Source organism: Coenobita brevimanus, chromosome 17 (genome assembly GCF_032717465.1).
Source record: "Coenobita brevimanus isolate Jiangsu-jjx chromosome 17, ASM3271746v2, whole genome shotgun sequence".
NCBI lineage: Eukaryota > Metazoa > Arthropoda > Malacostraca > Decapoda > Coenobitidae > Coenobita > Coenobita brevimanus.
This window is the reverse complement of record NC_136970.1, coordinates 32,847,631-32,865,389: the sequence shown is the minus strand read 5'-3', so window position 1 is coordinate 32,865,389 and position 17,759 is coordinate 32,847,631. Positions and strand designations below refer to the sequence as shown.

Sequence of the window (17,759 nt, the reverse complement as noted above, 5' to 3'; positions counted from 1 at the left end):
CCCAGACTATTCTCATCTACAGCTAAAACAGGGACCATAATCTCCTAATGTTCAGGTTGTATGTCCTAGTCGGGACGAATGTCTGTTGGATTATTTTTTTCTTAGACACGTAATGATTTCAGAAATGGCCTGGTGCCGTCACGATATTAAGTAGGGATGAAAACCTGGTAGTGGTGCAGATCATCCTTGATAATGTTGTCTTTGCAGGTAACAGTGTTAGCGGTGGTCTGGTGCAGTCATGATGTCAGGCGGGGATGAAAGCCTGACTGGGGTGAATTTCAGCGTGGTGGACTACGTTCTGTTCAGCCTCATGCTGGTGGTGTCGGTGGGCATCGGCTTGTGGAGCGCCTACAAAAGCCACGGCAAGGAGTCCACTCAGGATTATCTAGTGGGCAGTGGCGCCATGTCACCCTTCCCTGTGGCACTCTCACTCCTCGGCGGTATCATCTCCGCCATCTCCATACTAAGTCAGCATACCTTAACTAAATACATGAACAGGTGCCATACCATGCTTACACACACACACTCTCTCTCAACATTTAACCCTCTCATGGAGTCTGGCACATCAGTAGCGTCAAACATATTCCAGGTTCAATTTTCAATACAGTACAGTAGATGATGTGTCAATCTCACATCGATTGTTCTGAGGGGAAATGTTTTGAAGTATTTTGCGACACATTACAACGAGTCATGGTGAGACATAAGTAGCACTAAATGAAACAATTGTCGGTTCTCTATTCCCTCCTGGGGTGACAGAAGCCATGACACATGCTGCTGGTTCTGCTGTCATGCTTTATCATTTTTTTTTTTACCATAGTTATGCCGAGAACTTTTAGTTGTCCAAAAATGGAAAATCACTATTGGCAAGTTCATGAACTTCTGGTTCTACACATGTTCTTCAATTGTAATGGCATGATCAAAGTTTTGGTTGGTCTGACACTCCACTCCTGTCTGAAGGAACCTTCTGGCTATTGCACATGCATTTCTTCCTCAGGTAATCCCACACAGGTGTACTTGTATGGGACGCAGATAACTATCAATTTGCTGGGTATAACCATTGGCTGCATCGTGGTCCATCAACTCACCCTGCCAATTTTCTACAACCTTCGTCTTGTATCCGTTAACCAGGTCAGTGTCTTTGGATGTTCGTCCCTAAATCTTTCACGTTGATCTGACTCCAAAATCATTTACTTTTCTGGCATCATAAACTATAATGTGTTAGTTACAAATTTTCTTCACATATCAGACGTCGCAAAACCTGATAAGGTAGATTAAACCATTTTATATTATTAAGTGGATAAGTGTATATGACAACGATGATTATGCACATAACTGATTAAAGCGATTGTACTGTAGATGGACAGGTCAGGGATCAGAAAGGATATGATGGTTGTCTCAAGTTACGTGTGAATACTTGATACGGGGTTCCACCAACCTGTAATGTTATGAGCTAGGTGACTTGGGCAGTATAAAAGGACACTATACGTTATCAGGATGTGAGCTGTTGCCATTAAGTGTGTTCGTATTAGCTATATTCCATGACCCTTTATTGATTAAGCACACAACCCCTTAACGTGAAGACATCATTTTTTAAACTTACTATTACCTTCCAACACTTAACGCACTTTCGGGGAGATTTTTCATAGTGAAGCTGTTAATGGAGGTTCTGTTTAACTTCTCCAACTTGGTGTAGTTTGCAATATTAAAATGTAAATAAACAAGCCAGTGGGGTGATACGGTAGTTAAGAGATCAGTAACTTCTCAGACTTATTTCTGCCACAGTACTTACAGCTGCGGTTCAGGGTGAAAGCAGTGCGTCTCTTAGGAACCATGTCTCAGCTACTTTCAGAGTCCTTCTACATGGGACTGTGCCTGTACGCCCCCTCCCTGGCCCTCTCCATTGTCACCGGCCTATCCGCTTTAGGTTCCATTGTTCTCATGGGCCTCGTGTGTACCTTCTACATCTCTGTGGTAAGTTGCATGGGAAGAACCAGTCATTGTGTCTGCAGACCCACTTAGGCTCATTCAGGTCCAGTTATATCCATCCAATGCCATGCTGGTCCATTCAATTCACTCCACTTGGATAAACTCGTGTTCGTCAGAGGTCGTGCAGGAAAATTACGCGCACCTAGGTCCAAGTAGGAAGTTGCTTAGTGCCACTTCATATCCAGTTAGGCTTACCACCTCTATTTCAGCTTAGTCAGGTCACTAACCTCTGGTCAACTTAAGGTAAATAAACTTCTGTTCAATCCCCTCAGTTCCCTTTAGGTCCTTCACATCCATTCAAGCTCGGACAGGTGACCTCAGGTCAGTTCTAGTCCACTCAAGGCCATTACAACTAACTGCATTAGGTATAGTCTGGGTTTCCACATTCAGCCTCATCCAGTCATAAAAACTAAGATCCAGCTACATTTGTATACTGTAGGTTATTTTATGTCTATGTTCATGGGTGTGGTTGCAAGGTGGTATAAGGCGGTGGTGTACTCAGATGTTATGTAGATGCTGCTGATGTTCATGGGTGTGGTTGCAGGGTGGTGTGAAGGCGGTGGTGTACAATGATGTGATACAGACGCTGCTCATGTTCGGTGGGGTGCTGCTCGTGGTCATCATATGCTGCAACGAAATTGGTCTGGCCAACGTCTGGAACATAGCTGTTCAGGGTTCCAGGGTAGAGTTCTTCAAGTGAGAATTGATTACTTTGCCTCGTGTCAGCTGATGGATAGTACTAACGTTGAAGTTCCTTTCTTGTGACCGAGGATATATTTATCTAGATTCTCATTATGCACAAAGAAATGTGGTAAGAGTAGCCATCAACAGTTATGGCACACATTTATGTTTTACAAATACGGTATTATTCGATTTGTGAAACGAAAGACAAAACGCTCAATCGTCAGAGTCAGCACTATAAAAATCAACGATCACGAAATTATATCATAAAAATTAATGTCTAGTCATGCAGGTAACACTTAGACGCCAGCTTCCTATTTCTACCCCAGCCTAAACACCAGCCCCTTCGTGCGCCACACCTTCTGGTCCACCGCCGTGTTGGGCGTCACCTTCATGATGGGTACCATTGGGATGAGCCAGCCCTGCTACCAGAGGTTTGCCTCCGTTGGCAGTCTCACTACAGCACAAAGGTTAGATGCCACTGTTTTCTCTTTCTTTCTCTCTCACTGTCTTATATATATATATATATATATATATATATATATATATATATATATATATATATATATATATATATATATATATATAGTATGTAGGTGGGGGCGCCCACCATCCACTCACTCAATGTAGTGCTGCTCTCGTGTGTTTGCCCTGTCCTTTCCTCCATCCTTGTTTCCTTCCATCTTCTGTCTTTTTTCCTTCATTCTTTTCTCTTCCTTCTGCCAACGGATGACTTTACACTCCCTCTTCTGTCTTTCCTTCCTTCATTCTTTCTTCTCCCGAGGGTGACTCTACACTGAATGACAAGCCAAATGGTTTCCTGTACACCAGGAAACCATTTACTACGCTGGGTGGTAACCATATAACCAAATTTTGGCGCCTGGTGGTTTAGTGGGTAATTATTGTGCTCCAGTCGGATTGAACCGGAGAAGGTTTATATCCAAGGGGTGATTGGGGTTTGTTGCTCAAGTAATGCCACTCAGGGATGAGTAAGGCTGGTCACTCTCATCTTAAATGTCAGGACCAACTGCCTAGCCCCGGGCTTCTACGCTCCTCATGGGGCAACGTAAGATTGGATGATGGATGGATGATATATACATATATATATATATATATATATATATATATATATATATATATATATATATATATATATATATATATATATATATATATATATATGCTATTAGAATTACTGAGTCATCCAATCCACTCAGGGCTCAGTAATTCACAAATTCTCAAAGCATCTAGTGGTTTTGTGTGGATCATCCAAAACACACCTCAGCATTTAATTATTTTAGTAGGTATATACACAATATGAAGCATCATTCTTAGTGTTCAAAGATCTTTAATTTAAATGTTTCAGTATGAGGTAAGTCACTGACACACCCTAGTAGTACTAATGCTTAATTTATATGAACTTTAACCTTGCATTCTTATTGCAGGTTGGTCATCTCCTTTGTGGTGGGTATGTGGTTGTTATGGGGACTGTTTTACTTCTCTGGACTGGTGGCATATGCTGCCTACAGTCACTGTGACCCCCTGACCTCAGGCAGGATACAGAAGGCTGACCAGGTCATCCCTTACCTGGTCATGGAGAAGCTGGGTCATCTCACGGGCATCCCAGGGATCTTTGTGGCGGCCGTCTATGGGGGCGTCCTAAGGTCGGTGCTGGAGTGGCGCCTCCTTCTTCCTTCAGCATTCTTATATTATTCATCACCACTCTTACATCCTTCATCATGGGCAGATCCACCGATGTTCCCCTTTCCCCATAGGCAGCACCCCTGATTAATTACACTGAGATTAGTATATTTTACACACACACACACACACACACACACACACACACACACACATTAGTACTAAACTTTTTCTTTTTACATTCTTAACACTTCACTGGTAATGCAAGACTTGGTTACTTCTCTTAAGCACGCTGGATTGAGTTATTACACGAATGAGTATACTAAAAATGAAAATGTAAACAAGCATACACATCTAATAAGACTCCTGTTATCTGGGAATTCTTTTGTTTCTTCAGTTTCCACATCTGGTCTTATGCATACCCTCACACTTTATGTATCTGACCTGCCAATTAAGCCTCACTTTTCAAATCACCTACCGTTCCATGTACTTTCTTCGCTACCCTAAACTATCAATGCTTTCCACGTTAACAGAAACACAGTTTACAGTTCTTGAGTAAAACTAACCCACTGCAGTTCAGTTTTAAATTATACTGATTCTTCCAACCTTAATAATTCTAGGATACCACTCTAAATTTCCGATCACTTTCACTCATTTTTTCATACTACTTCAGTCTCTTACATCCACAATGCAATAGTGAGTCTAGGACTCCTTTATGAAGTTCTCTTGCACGCTCTGTAATTAATTTGCTGTTCCAAACGACAAGCTTCGTTGCAAAAGAAAGGTTTCTTCTTCGAGCCATTAATTTCCACATTTCACACTTTTTCTTCTACTTACAGTAATCTTGCAAAATAAATAATGGATTATACATTTTTAATAACCGTGTACCAACTCTTCCACACAGTTCAATGTCCAGCAGTGGTAACTCTATAGCGTGTCTGATATGGGAGGACCTTCTGAAGGATATCCCATACTTCAGCAAGATGTCTGATGTCTCAGCCACCAGGGTCCTCAGGCTTATTTGTAAGGTCTTCCTCTCTGTAGTAGCAGTATTTCAGCAACTATGGGTGGCCATTACACTCCCTTAAATATTATTCTCTGTGATATCAGTAAATAACCATCTGTCCAGACAGTATCCGACCTTAGCCTCTAAAAAAATAAACAGTTAACCTGTTGGGCTAGGACACCGATCCTCCTCAAAGTAGGCCACTTCTGACTTGACACACGTAGCCCAGCATTGTTTCCACTGCCTGATTCGGTATTCCCTGCAGTTGCTTCGTTGTATCCGTTATGATCTCTTTTCTCGGATGAACGTTCCCCAAGACCTGTTGGAGTGTGAAAATCACAATCCAGAGTTTCTGAAGACTGTTATCACTGGTAATGAGACTTGGGTGTATGGGTACGACCCAGAAACCAAAACACAGTCGTCCCAGTGGAGGCATGCAGGGTCGCCTCTGCCAAAAAAAAAAAGCATGACTGGTCCATAGCAAGGTGAAATGCATGCTGACTTTTTTTTTTTTTCCCTGACAACCGTGTTGTGCATCACGAATACGTACCAGAAGGTCAGACTGTCAATAAACATTACTACCTCGACGCTATCTGTCGTCTTCGTGACGCAGTTCAGCGGAAAAGACACACCTTTGGAAAGCGACACGTTGGAAGCTGCACCATGACAACGTCCATGCCCATTCTTCTCAATTGATTCAGGAATTTTTGGCGAGCACATCCCGCAGGTCCAGCAGGTTCCCTGCTCACCTGACATGGCTCCGCACGACTTTTGGTTATTCCCCAAACTCAAAACTCTGCTGAAGGGTTCCCAATCTGAGACGAGAGAAGAGATAATTACGAATGCGACGAATCACCAGCAGGAGATACCGAAATCTGACACTGAAAAATGAATCAGGCAGTGGAGAAAACGCTGGGCTACGTGTCAAGTCAGAAGGGACCTACTTTGAGGGGGATTAGTGTCCTAGCTCAACTGGTTACCTGTTTAATATCTGAGCCCAAGATCGGATACTTTCTGGACAGACAGCGTAGTTACTGTAACTCAGCACTGTACAATATGTTGCCCAGGACATTTTTTTCATACAAATGGAATAGAGATATAACATGCATACACTGTAAGAGGTTTTGTTTACATTCTGGCAGACATCAATTTTTAATAGTTTGTTAATGCTTTAATGTTGGCTGTGGTGGCAGCTGTGGTGGCGGGTCTGTTAGGCATCTGCCTGGGTATGGTGACAGGCAAACTGGGCAACATTTTCCACGTCATCAACAGCGTTTTAGGATCTGTTGTAGGACCAATACAAGGCGTCTTCCTGGCTGGCATGTGCACACCCTGGGTCAACACTAAGGTGGGCAGAGCGTCACATTTTTCATTTAAAATTATTATAAAGTCAATAGTTAACGTAGTAAACACCTAAAAGACAGATTTTTTTTTTTTTCTCAAACACGTTACCTCCCACTCCATTATTTCGCAGGGAAAATCACCACTGTCAAAAATAATATTTACTCTTCCTAAAGCGTCAAAAACGCAACACAATGAGAAACTAAATGATGTGCGAGTACGAAAAAATTGTAGAAATTTGACTGCTGAGTTAGTCGGACAGCATTCTGAGAAGCAATACACACCGCATGTCTGGGGCTGACCAGGAGTGACCACTACGGTTATAATCATCGCATGATAGTGACAAAAACACCACAATTAACTTTCTGGAACAGTTTAAGTGGCACTAATTCAAGTGGCATGCAAAATAACTTGCATTTACGTAGCTTGCCAATGCGTTCTCTCTTACTTAACCTATTACTGTATTATTTTTGTTCAAAATATGTCTTGATAATCACACAAAACAACAAAGTTATCATTACATTCTGTAAATATTCTTATATCTCACTTATCATGCATTTTCTTCATTATCACATTTATTACTGGCTCATATGATAATCTATGATACTGCAATTCTGTTCTTGTGAACTTCATACTTTTGACCGGCACCGTTTTAGGATTTTGCCGTATCACACAGAGGAAGATCTATTGGTATCATCATGATAATCGCAATAAAATACTCATATCGCCCCCTCCACTGCTCTCACACCCACACCACCATCAACATCAGTGTTACTCTCAATCCCGTAACCATCTACATGTTCTGTTTTCACAATTTTCTTTCCATCCGGTTCATATCCTTCCTTCAACTTCAAAATCTCATTAGTCAGAGAAGCAACCTCCTAGGCAATTCTGTCCTCTTCCAAACCCAACTATTGCTACTTAGAGTTTGGGGTGGAAGACATTCAATCAGTAACTGGAAAATATAGCATAACATTCCAAGGCCAAAGGAAACACGTTACTAAAGCCGGGTGGGCTGTGAAAGCTTGGAGCATCAACTGGGAATAAGTGACAGATACAATCAAGCTCACTTCAGTGAGGTATCAATAAATATAGCTGGGAAAAGCCAGATTGTACATATACCATCGATGTGCTACCTCTTCCTATGCTGTACAATGCTCAGTTGACACATGGTAGTAAAGTGTCCACACGCATATCGCTGCATACGCCACTATTTGTCTACAGTATATTAACGCATGTCACAAAAAAGAAAGGTTATTATCATTATCACAATCTTCAGGGTGCAGTGTCGGGATTCCTGGTGGCCTTCTGCTACAACATTTCGGTGATGGTGGGCAAATTTCTGCGTGAGGGAGGCCAACCCCCTCACCTCCCCCTTTCTGTTGATGGCTGTCCTGAGAACCTCCACCTTGTCAATGCCTCCATAGCAACTTTCATCAGCAACACCACAACTGACACCAGCCTCATCACTGACCTGACCACCGACTCTGCCACTCAGGGACCCGATATTCAGAGGTTAACAAACATGGCCTAAAGTATGAAACTTTCTCCTTCCAACAAAGCATTTGCATCTCGTTAGGGTAACATCATTTAACAAGGAGAACTAAACTAGTACATATTTTTGATACTACAAATTGTCTCAATGTTTTCTTTTTCATGAGGTTATTCATCTACATAGTAAAAGTATAAGATGGTGTTGTGTGGTGCTGACAGGGATGAGGGGAAGACCGTGTACGATGTCTCCTACTGCTACTTAGGCGCCATTGGCATCATCATGACTTTCATCATCAGTAACCTTGTTTCCTTATGCACTGGTGAGCTGTCTTGCTACTCTATTTTGTACTTAGGATTATTTGCATAGGCAGGCCCGAGTGGTGGTGCACCGTCATTTACATTTTTTTTTTTTTAAGCATGGAATTATGTACCATGATTAAGTATATACAATCGAAGCACGTAAAGACTAGTGAAGAGGAAAAACACGGGGGTTAATGACGCTCTAGGAATGAGTCTGATATGACCTTCCAACAGACAGCAGGACATTAGAAAAAAAAAAAAATCACGACCTAGACCACCACAGCAGTCATGAATGTAAATAATCATGGATCATTTCTGCCACAGAGGGTCTCATTTAGCATAATATTCAGGAAAAAATTGACTGAACTTCCTGATTACTTTTCCATTTCACTTAAGGCATGAATAGCTAACTTATAATTTCTCCTTATAGTTAATTAGCCCTATTCCAGCACGACAATAAATGAAGTCGTTATAGTTCATGCCAAAAACAATACCTAACTTACAGAAATTAGAATATTCTGTTAAGGCTGCCTGTGTTAATTCTTACAAATTTCACAAGTTCTTTGCTGCACTAAAGTCAGTCAACCTGAAAACTTTATCCTGCAATGTGACTACTACCACTACTACTACTACTAGCAGTAGTATGAGAGAGAGAGAGAGAGAGAGAGAGAGAGAGAGAGAGAGAGAGAGAGTCACAGTGACTGATCTAGTTTATAAAGTGGTATTAATACATTATTATTTGCTTGGACACATCTCGAAAAGAAATTGGACTCAGTTTTGGTGCCATCACAACCATTCTTGGTAATTAAATTATTTGATTATATGTCGAAATCAATTTATACTGATACTTTACCAAATTCAGTAGATCAATCCTTATATTACTGTCTCGTATCTCAGTACAGTAGATGTATGCAATACATTATTGTACAAAACATAAAAGACTGTTACGGGGTGTATTGACTATCAAATACTAACTAGGGAGGACAACCACTCCATCTTGATCTGCCACTGACAATGCACAATACAAGAGTACACTTCTTGCAACATACAATGCACAGCCTAGTTATGTCTAAAACACCATTTCAGTATATACTGTACAATATTTCTGGGAACAGCGTATCAGTTAAAGCACAGTGGACATCATGAGTGTTAAACTGCTGCCCACAGGCCCCCGGAGCCCGAAGACTGCGGATGATCAGTTGTCGTGCCACAGCAGCGTGCGGCTGCACCGGTGGCTGTGGAGGACCTGCGGTGGCACACCTGAGACCACCACCACCACCACTACCGACTATGAGACAGATCACAAGAACTCTATAACCATGTGGGCCCACACCAACATGCATCACAACAATGTCTCTTCTTAGCTCATGCTGCCACACCAACATATTACCACTCAAAAAGCCATTTACCGCACATGGGTGAAACATCTTCACAGATCAATTCCAATAAGAATTTACAGCAAAGAGTCAATGAGACCTGTTCGTTAATACTGTTGAAAAATTCCTCGTAATGATCTGAGTTAAACTTAGGATCCATGCAATGATAATATCCATACTCTACAAGTTCAAAAATGTCATTCACCACCGTCAACACTTAAGGACAACTCTATGGTCTCTTCAAATGAATAAAATGTTGACGAAAGTCGGTTACCTGTGGCACTGGCACTGACAAGGAGCCTACACATAGTGGTGCTCCTCACCCTGGGTGAAGCAGCTGTGACGTTCACCCAGGAGCCAAACCTCCTTATATCACTGCACCTCGTTATGCGAAGAACCCTTGTCCGCCCCTGGTGAGGTAGTGTCTACCACAAAGGGGTATCCCATCACCACATGGTGTACATACTGTATTATACCTGTAGGACGGCACCACAGAAGCACTAACTTACCTCTAGCCAAAAGAACTGTTCGGCTAGACAAACCGGGGTTAATTAAAACAATAACAGAAAAAGTCTGTGGCACGTAATGCTCAGAATACAATTCTAAAATAAATTTTGCGCTTCATTCTATCTGGTTGATGCCTGAGGGCATGAGGAAACGTGCTGTATGTAATTCTTCAGATTTATGGATCAAAGTTGTTTCTGACCTATGGAAGAAGTATCATAAAAATATATATATATATATAAATAAAATTCCCCTGCCTCATTTAATATTGCTTTCACAAATTTACAAACAGTTAGGTGAAAAATGTATTATGCTCTCAGGGGTAACAGAAGTAGGATGGAAAAAGTGGCCTTATGTAAGCAGATGTAAAGCAGTATGGGAGATATCTACCAGTGAGGAGTATATGGAGATATGATGGTGAGAGGAAAGACGATGGAAAAAAGATAGGAATGATCAAATTTGAGGCTGTAGGTGGAGACATCCATCACTCACTCACTTGGTAAGGTGTCAAGTTCACGCAACTCTACACTAAGTGAAAAGTCAAACTTTTTCTTGTACTACATTGGGTGGTAACCATATAAGCAAACTGATGACTGTTTATCAAGTAGTGGTAGTGAGTTAAGGCACTCCATCTACATATGGCCAATGAGGGATAACATCTGAGTGGTGGCTGGGGTTCAAGGCTCTAATAATACTGAACCATTCAGAACTGGTCATTCTTGCTTTTAATATCTGGACAAAGCAGTTCATCCCTGGGCCGCTACACATATGATGAGGGAACAAAATACTGGATGAAAGAACAGAATATTATATACCTCTCACTGGTTATTTACACTGACAACACCCACTTCGGTAAGATATTTTCTGAAATTTCTAAGCCATAGATTTAAAACACTTTTTGCTAGTATGTGCTAGCAGAAGCCATGCAAACTATTTATATGTTTGGTTACGAACTGTGAAACAATTTAAGTTTTCATAATGGTATAAAGTAAAGTAGAAGTAAATGACAAAAAGTTAAGAAGGAAAATTTATGAGCACTGTATATGCCTACATGAAGAATGATGTCTGATAAAAGTTTCAGTTGACGAAGCAGTCACACGATCATCTTGATGCATTTAACAAATCATTCAGTGTCAGTGTTGGCTGCTTTACCTAGGCTCTTGGCGGCTGTTTACTACACTCATGATGCTGTTAAATTTTCCTTCACTCCATCAGAGGAACACTGAGTTACTGAATTAAGTTTATAGATATGAAATTCACTTTTACTGTCACCATTAGAGAGAGAGAGAGAGAGAGAGAGAGAGAGAGAGAGAGAGAAAGAGAGAGAGAGAAATGGATAATCTGGAGTAAAACGAATAGAATCGATGAAAAAAGAGACTGGGAAATGATAAAAGATTGAAGTGGATGAAACAGAGAGGAGGAGAAGCAAGCAGACAGACAGAAAAGAGAGGGGAGGGGGCTGGGAGAGGGGGAAGAGGAAGGGAAAGCGAGTAAAGGACGTGAGGGGAGGAAAGGAGAGAATAAAGAAGGAAAGGGAGGAAGGGAGAGGGAACAGAAGAAGGAAGAATGAGATGGAGGAGGGAAAGGATGGGAGAGGGGAGGAAGATGGAGGGGGAAAAGACAGTGGGAAAAAGGGGAAGGAGGGAGAGGAAAGACAGATGGGGAAGGGAGAAGAAGGAGGGGGAAGAGGAAGAAGGGAAAGGGAAAAGGAGAGGGAGGAGGAGAAGGGATAGGGAGAGGTAGAAGACTGGAGGGAAGGGAAGAATGGAAGGGGAGAGAGAGAAAGGAGGAATGGAAAGGATTAAAGAGGAGAGGAAGGGAGAGGGAGTAGAGGAAGTGTATATAAACAAGCTGTTGGCACACCAGTGAGCATGGGCAGTGAAGTTGTCTATTCCTACACCACTTCAAGCAGAATGAGAATGTTAGAGGCAGTCACTCCATACAGCAGCCTTTCCTACCACATACAGCTGCCTTTCCTACCACACACAGCTGCCTTTCCTACCACATACAGCAGCCTTTCCTACCACATGCAGCAGCCTTTCCTACCACATACAGCTGCCTTTCCTACCACATACAGCAGCCTTTCCTACCACATACAGCTGCCTTTCCTACCACATACAGCTGCCTTTCCTACCACATACAGCAGCCTTTCCTACCGCATACAGCAGCCTTTCCTACCACATACAGCTGCCTTTCCTACCACATACAGCAGCCTTTCCTACCACATACAGCAGCCTTTCCTACCACATACAGCAGCCTTTCCTACCACATGCAGCAGCCTTTCCTACCACATACAGCTGCCTTTCCTACCACATACAGCTGCCTTTCCTACCACACACGCAGCCTTTCCTACCACACACAGCAGCCTTTCCTACCATATACAGCAGCCTTTCCTACCACATACAGCAGCCTTTCCTACCACACGACATTGCAAAATTTGACTGTCAGCAGTAATGGAGAGAGTATCTGAAGTGTCCTGTTTTTCGCCAACGATAAGATATAAAGTACTTCAATAACGTCTACACCTATCACTCTGACTTCTTTCATCCCGATATAAAGCATTAACAAGGGAAGGGTAGAGTGGAATGTACTATGAATGTATTAATAAAGACGAATATACAGCACAGGTGAGAAAAAATATACAATCATGGGGTATTCAAGGTAGTTCGTTATACACCTCTTCATTGTTATTTATTTGGCCTTCTACACATGGTCTTTTTTTTATTTTCATTTCAATATCGACATGGTTTGTGTCAGTGATATAAGGGAGGGTATTGGGTACAACTTGCTGAGTAAATAGCTAAGGAGGAGGCGATACGCAATCTCCAGAGCAAGTTGAAATACGACACATGAGGTAACGCCACTACAGAAAAACGATGCCAAAAGGGACACGTAGAACAGAATAACAAACCTGAGTGGACCATGTGGAGGGGTGAGGTGTGGTGAGGCTAAGTTACACCCAGAATTGATTACACCATGCCGACAAAACCAAGGAGAGAGAGGAAGGAGGATGAAGAGAGCACCCCGCACCTCATCGCAGACATAGAGAGGTGTTGGGGTATGTCCTTGACTCTGCTCCCTTTTCATGTTTTGGTTAATGTGGATTTAATGTTGGTTGTGCTTGTTCCATTATCCGTGTTCTCTTACCTATCTATAACCAGACGCCTTAATCCCGTAAGAGGTGGCCACAAACAAAGCGCCTCCATGTCGCCCTGTCCCTTGCCATTTCGCTGCCCTGTCCCGTGCCATTTCGCTGCCCTCCCCCACCAACTTACACCCCCCCCCTTTCTCATATACCTCTCTACTCCATTCATTCATCTCATCCTCGGTCTCCTAACTAACTGAAAAGACAAACATAATCCCTTTTCTTACAACTGCTTAATTATTCTTGTGCGTGCAACATCTTCTGTGGCGGGTGTTTTAAATGCAAGTAGAGGATGATTCACATAACACTTGGCCTCGATATCTAGCGTGTTGTGCGGAGGTCAGTGTTATCAGTATCTACCCTGCATCATTCATTCACTTCGTACTCCCAATGCCACAACCACGCCCACACCAGCAGACCGAGCCGTTCCCGCAACACGCAAGTTACTGGCCTAATCTCTGTGTGACTCTGAATAAAAGTTTGTTCTTTATTTATCCACAGTCATTGAAGGAAAACACAAAATGAGACTGCAGCAACTTCTTCTTGCTTTTTCTCAGTATCCTGGTATTCTTTTTTTTTTTTTTTTTAGTACATTCTTCTTAGTATTTTTTTATCTGCAGTACATCTGATATTCTTCTTTAGCACATTCTTGTCCGTGATTTATTCTGAGTAGTATGTCCTGATATTCTTTTTCTTTTCTTTTCTTTTTCTTTTTCTTTTTTTTTTTTGCTAGGTATATAGTTCCGGTATCGGCCTTTCATGCCTCAATAATTCGCAAGATAAAAAGCAGAATACAACATGCAACATTAATCACTGAGAATGTCCTGCTTTACCTTCGATACTGCCCTACAACAAAGGGTCGCCATATTAACCCATTCATTCCGAGGACGTACTTTACTACTACTACTACTGCTACTACCATCACCACTACCACCACTACAATACTATTAGTACCACCACCATCACCACTGCCACCACTACAGTGCTACTACTACTACCACCATCACCAACACCACCCCCACAACAACTACTACTGTACCACCACCACCACCACCACTACTACTACTACTACCACCGCCGCTATTTACTCAGCTTAGAGGAGATATCAAGCAGTGAAGGCCGTACTGAAGGCTTGCTCTAACCTCACCAGTTCGAAAAGTCATGCTAAGGTGGACAAGACGGTGTGCTGGGAGGAGGAGGAAAAATGTCATGAAGCTGACTGATGTAACTGCCGTGATGCAATACCAGTAAAACGCCTTTGTCGGTGAGGTACGAGCGAGGCCATTTAAATCCGAAAGCACTGAAATGCCGCCTTACACCCCGAGGATGCCTGGAAAATACTGATGGTTATCTGCCTACCAAGTTTCATGCTTTTACGGCAAACTGTCAGGCCTGTGGCCCTCTTTTGAAGATTTTCGACATGCTGCACTTGACGCTTGTCACGTGCCACGTGCACCGCCGGGGTGTGATGAAACCTGTCAAAAATAAATGTTAAAGAACTGAGCTATTAAAATTATGGTGCAAACCACGCAGTGATCGGCCCTGTGGTTGCTGAGATAAAGTTTCTCAAAAACGTTACGGTCTGGCAGGGCTGGGTCTGGCCGCTCATAAGTGAAAATGTCACTACTTGACGAGAGACTCGCGATGGCTTCGTCCTCGCTCGTAATAAATCGGCACCTCCTCCTGCTCCTCCTCCTCTTCTTCCTCCTCCTCCTCCTCCTCCTCATCATCATCATCATCGTCATCATGAGTTTTTCCTACGACAAGGTCGGAGTAAATCAGGACTCAAAATCACGATGAGAAAATACGAGTGGGAGAATAATGAACACCATCGCCAGGGAAATGGGCCACAACAACAACAATAACAACAACAACATTAATAACGATAATGATAATAATAATAACAACACAATAATAATAATAATAATAATAATAATAATAATAATAATAAAGACAGCTGTAACGGTGCGACAGGCATAAATCTCTTTTGTTGTCCGTTACATTCATACAAACAACGTCACTCCTATTACGAATTTTTCTCAATTTACCCTTGTTATTCCCACACTATTTCACTCAGGACAATTTTTTCGAACTGGCCTAATATATATATATATATATATATATATATATATATATATATATATATATATATACTCGTCTCTAATGATCATAAAATTCGTCAGGTGCCAGGAGTACAATGGAATTACAACGTCTGAATTATATTTGGATTATTTTTCGCTGAACTGCCAAAACTGTCCACATTAGAGTAGGGGTTAACACGCAAAGTGAATCGCAAAAGAAGAAGTGTTTCGAAAACTCCTAATAAAGAACGGTGGTGTGGTGTGGTGTGGTGTGGTGTGGTGTGGTTGGTTTGCTATAAAAAAACAGTGATATGATTTGGTATGGTTGGTTATAATGCTCAGTGGTATGGTATAAGATATGGTTGGCATGATATGGTATGGTATGGTTGGTTTATTATAAAGAACAGTGGTATGGTATGGTATAGTGTGACATGAATCTTTGTTATGGTATGATATGGCTGGTGTGTTTCCTCGATGGAACTGGGCCACTCTTGAATGCTGGGTAGTGGCAGCATGAAACTCGAAGACCCTTAGCCATAAGGTTGAAAATGTCCTTAGTTACAAGTCAAAGCCATTTTTTTTTTTTTTTTTAAGGAAGAAGGAACCAAAGGCCTCTAGACGCCCGCAAGTTTGTTCCCTCCAAGAAAAAAATAAGAACAAAATAACAGCTAAATTCAAGATCAGTTTACTCTCTTTACCCTTGGCCCCCAAACTAGAGTGGTTACGGTAAAAAATATATATATATATATATATATATATATATATATATATATATATATATATATATATATATATATATATATATATATATATATTTATATATTATACAGTCAGAGAAATAATTTAATCTGTCTACGTTTGGCCAATAACGGAGCCAGCTTAGAACAAACGTACTATAGGCAGATCAACCCTCCAGTCTGCCTATACATGGCCTAAAACTGAGCTGAAAGGGGGTTAGGGATGTTTGTCTGTCAGGATGGAACAAATGCACTGGAGTGATGTGGGTTAGGCTCTCTGCTCGGCGACTTTTATTATCAGTGATTATATCCTTCCTTCAGAGGGGTGGCGTCGGTCAGATGTGTGTGTGTGTGTGTGTGTGTGTGTGTGTGTGTGTGTGTGTGTGTGTGTGTGTGTGTGTGTTTGTGTGTGTAGACGCTCAGTGCTGCCCAGGACGCTCAGTAGTGTACACCCATTCGGTAAGTCCATTGCATGCGTGAATGAGGGACGTATTCTAGGTGGCTTTGCAGAATTCGTAACACCTTTTCCACAGCTATTTATTCTGCGCATTACAGCTCAATATCCTCTTGTAAGTTACTGAGGCAAAGTGTCAATATTACAATGATATAAAAGCTATACAAGGAAGGTCTTAGTGGCTTAGTAGATATCGTAATATCTTTTCCTTTGCGATTTATTTTGTACAGTACACCTCAGTATCCTCTTGTTTATATGCTACTGATGCAAACTAAATGTATTTTAAATGAAGTAAGAGGGAAGGTTACGATGTAATACGTAAAGTAAATCGCTAGGGAAGGGGTGCTAAGAAGTCCCTATGACACCAGGAGGCTGTCGAATCCGGTGACGTATTACTTATATTCCCGCTACTTCAGACGATTTGGTTCAACATACATATATTCCCTTACACTGACGAGATGAATGAATGCTACAACTGGCTCCTAAAAAAAAGGAGGTAGTACGAACACAATACTGAAAGACGTCGCCGCACTGACGGTGTTAATATTTACTCCCAGGTCATGGGAAGAGAAGTCGTTCATAAGCAGCCACATAAACGTCTGAAAGTTTTATCTGTCAAGGACATCCCGCATGGGATGTGGTGTCAGCCAATAGATAAACACAGATGCACGGACATTACACACTTCAAGTAAGTATACAGTACATATTACAGGCAAAGAAGAGATCTTCAGGTTTAATTGGCAAAATTACTAACTAACTAAGAAGAGCCGGAGATGACTCATAGTGACAATATGAAAAAAATGAGTGAAACAAACAAATAAACAAAAACAACGTTGGGCTTAAAATTAATAAATACAGAAGGTAACTTCCTGGAGGCAAGATCTGTGATACGGTGCCGTCACCGAACAATGTTATTCAGCACAGGAAACATGTCTGACTCTGTACAGGAACATGCTAATGAAAGGTGTAGACAACACTTCAAATTTTGTAAGCTGACAAGAATCATCTGGAGA

The 17,759-nt window shown here is 41.7% G+C and overlaps 1 protein-coding gene across 1 annotated transcript; it reads left to right on the top strand.

Annotated features, from left to right (window-relative positions):
* Positions 1-241: 241 nt before the first annotated feature.
* LOC145391146 (sodium-coupled monocarboxylate transporter 1-like) lies at positions 242-9,813 on the top strand. Its single transcript, XM_080265826.1, has 11 exons — positions 242-467; positions 995-1,128; positions 1,783-1,971; positions 2,531-2,682; positions 2,997-3,137; positions 4,113-4,331; positions 5,213-5,331; positions 6,508-6,662; positions 7,935-8,162; positions 8,367-8,469; positions 9,617-9,813. The coding sequence occupies exons 1-11, from the start codon at positions 242-244 to the stop codon at positions 9,811-9,813; spliced, it is 1,863 nt and encodes a 620-aa protein (XP_080121952.1).
* Positions 9,814-17,759: the final 7,946 nt, after the last annotated feature.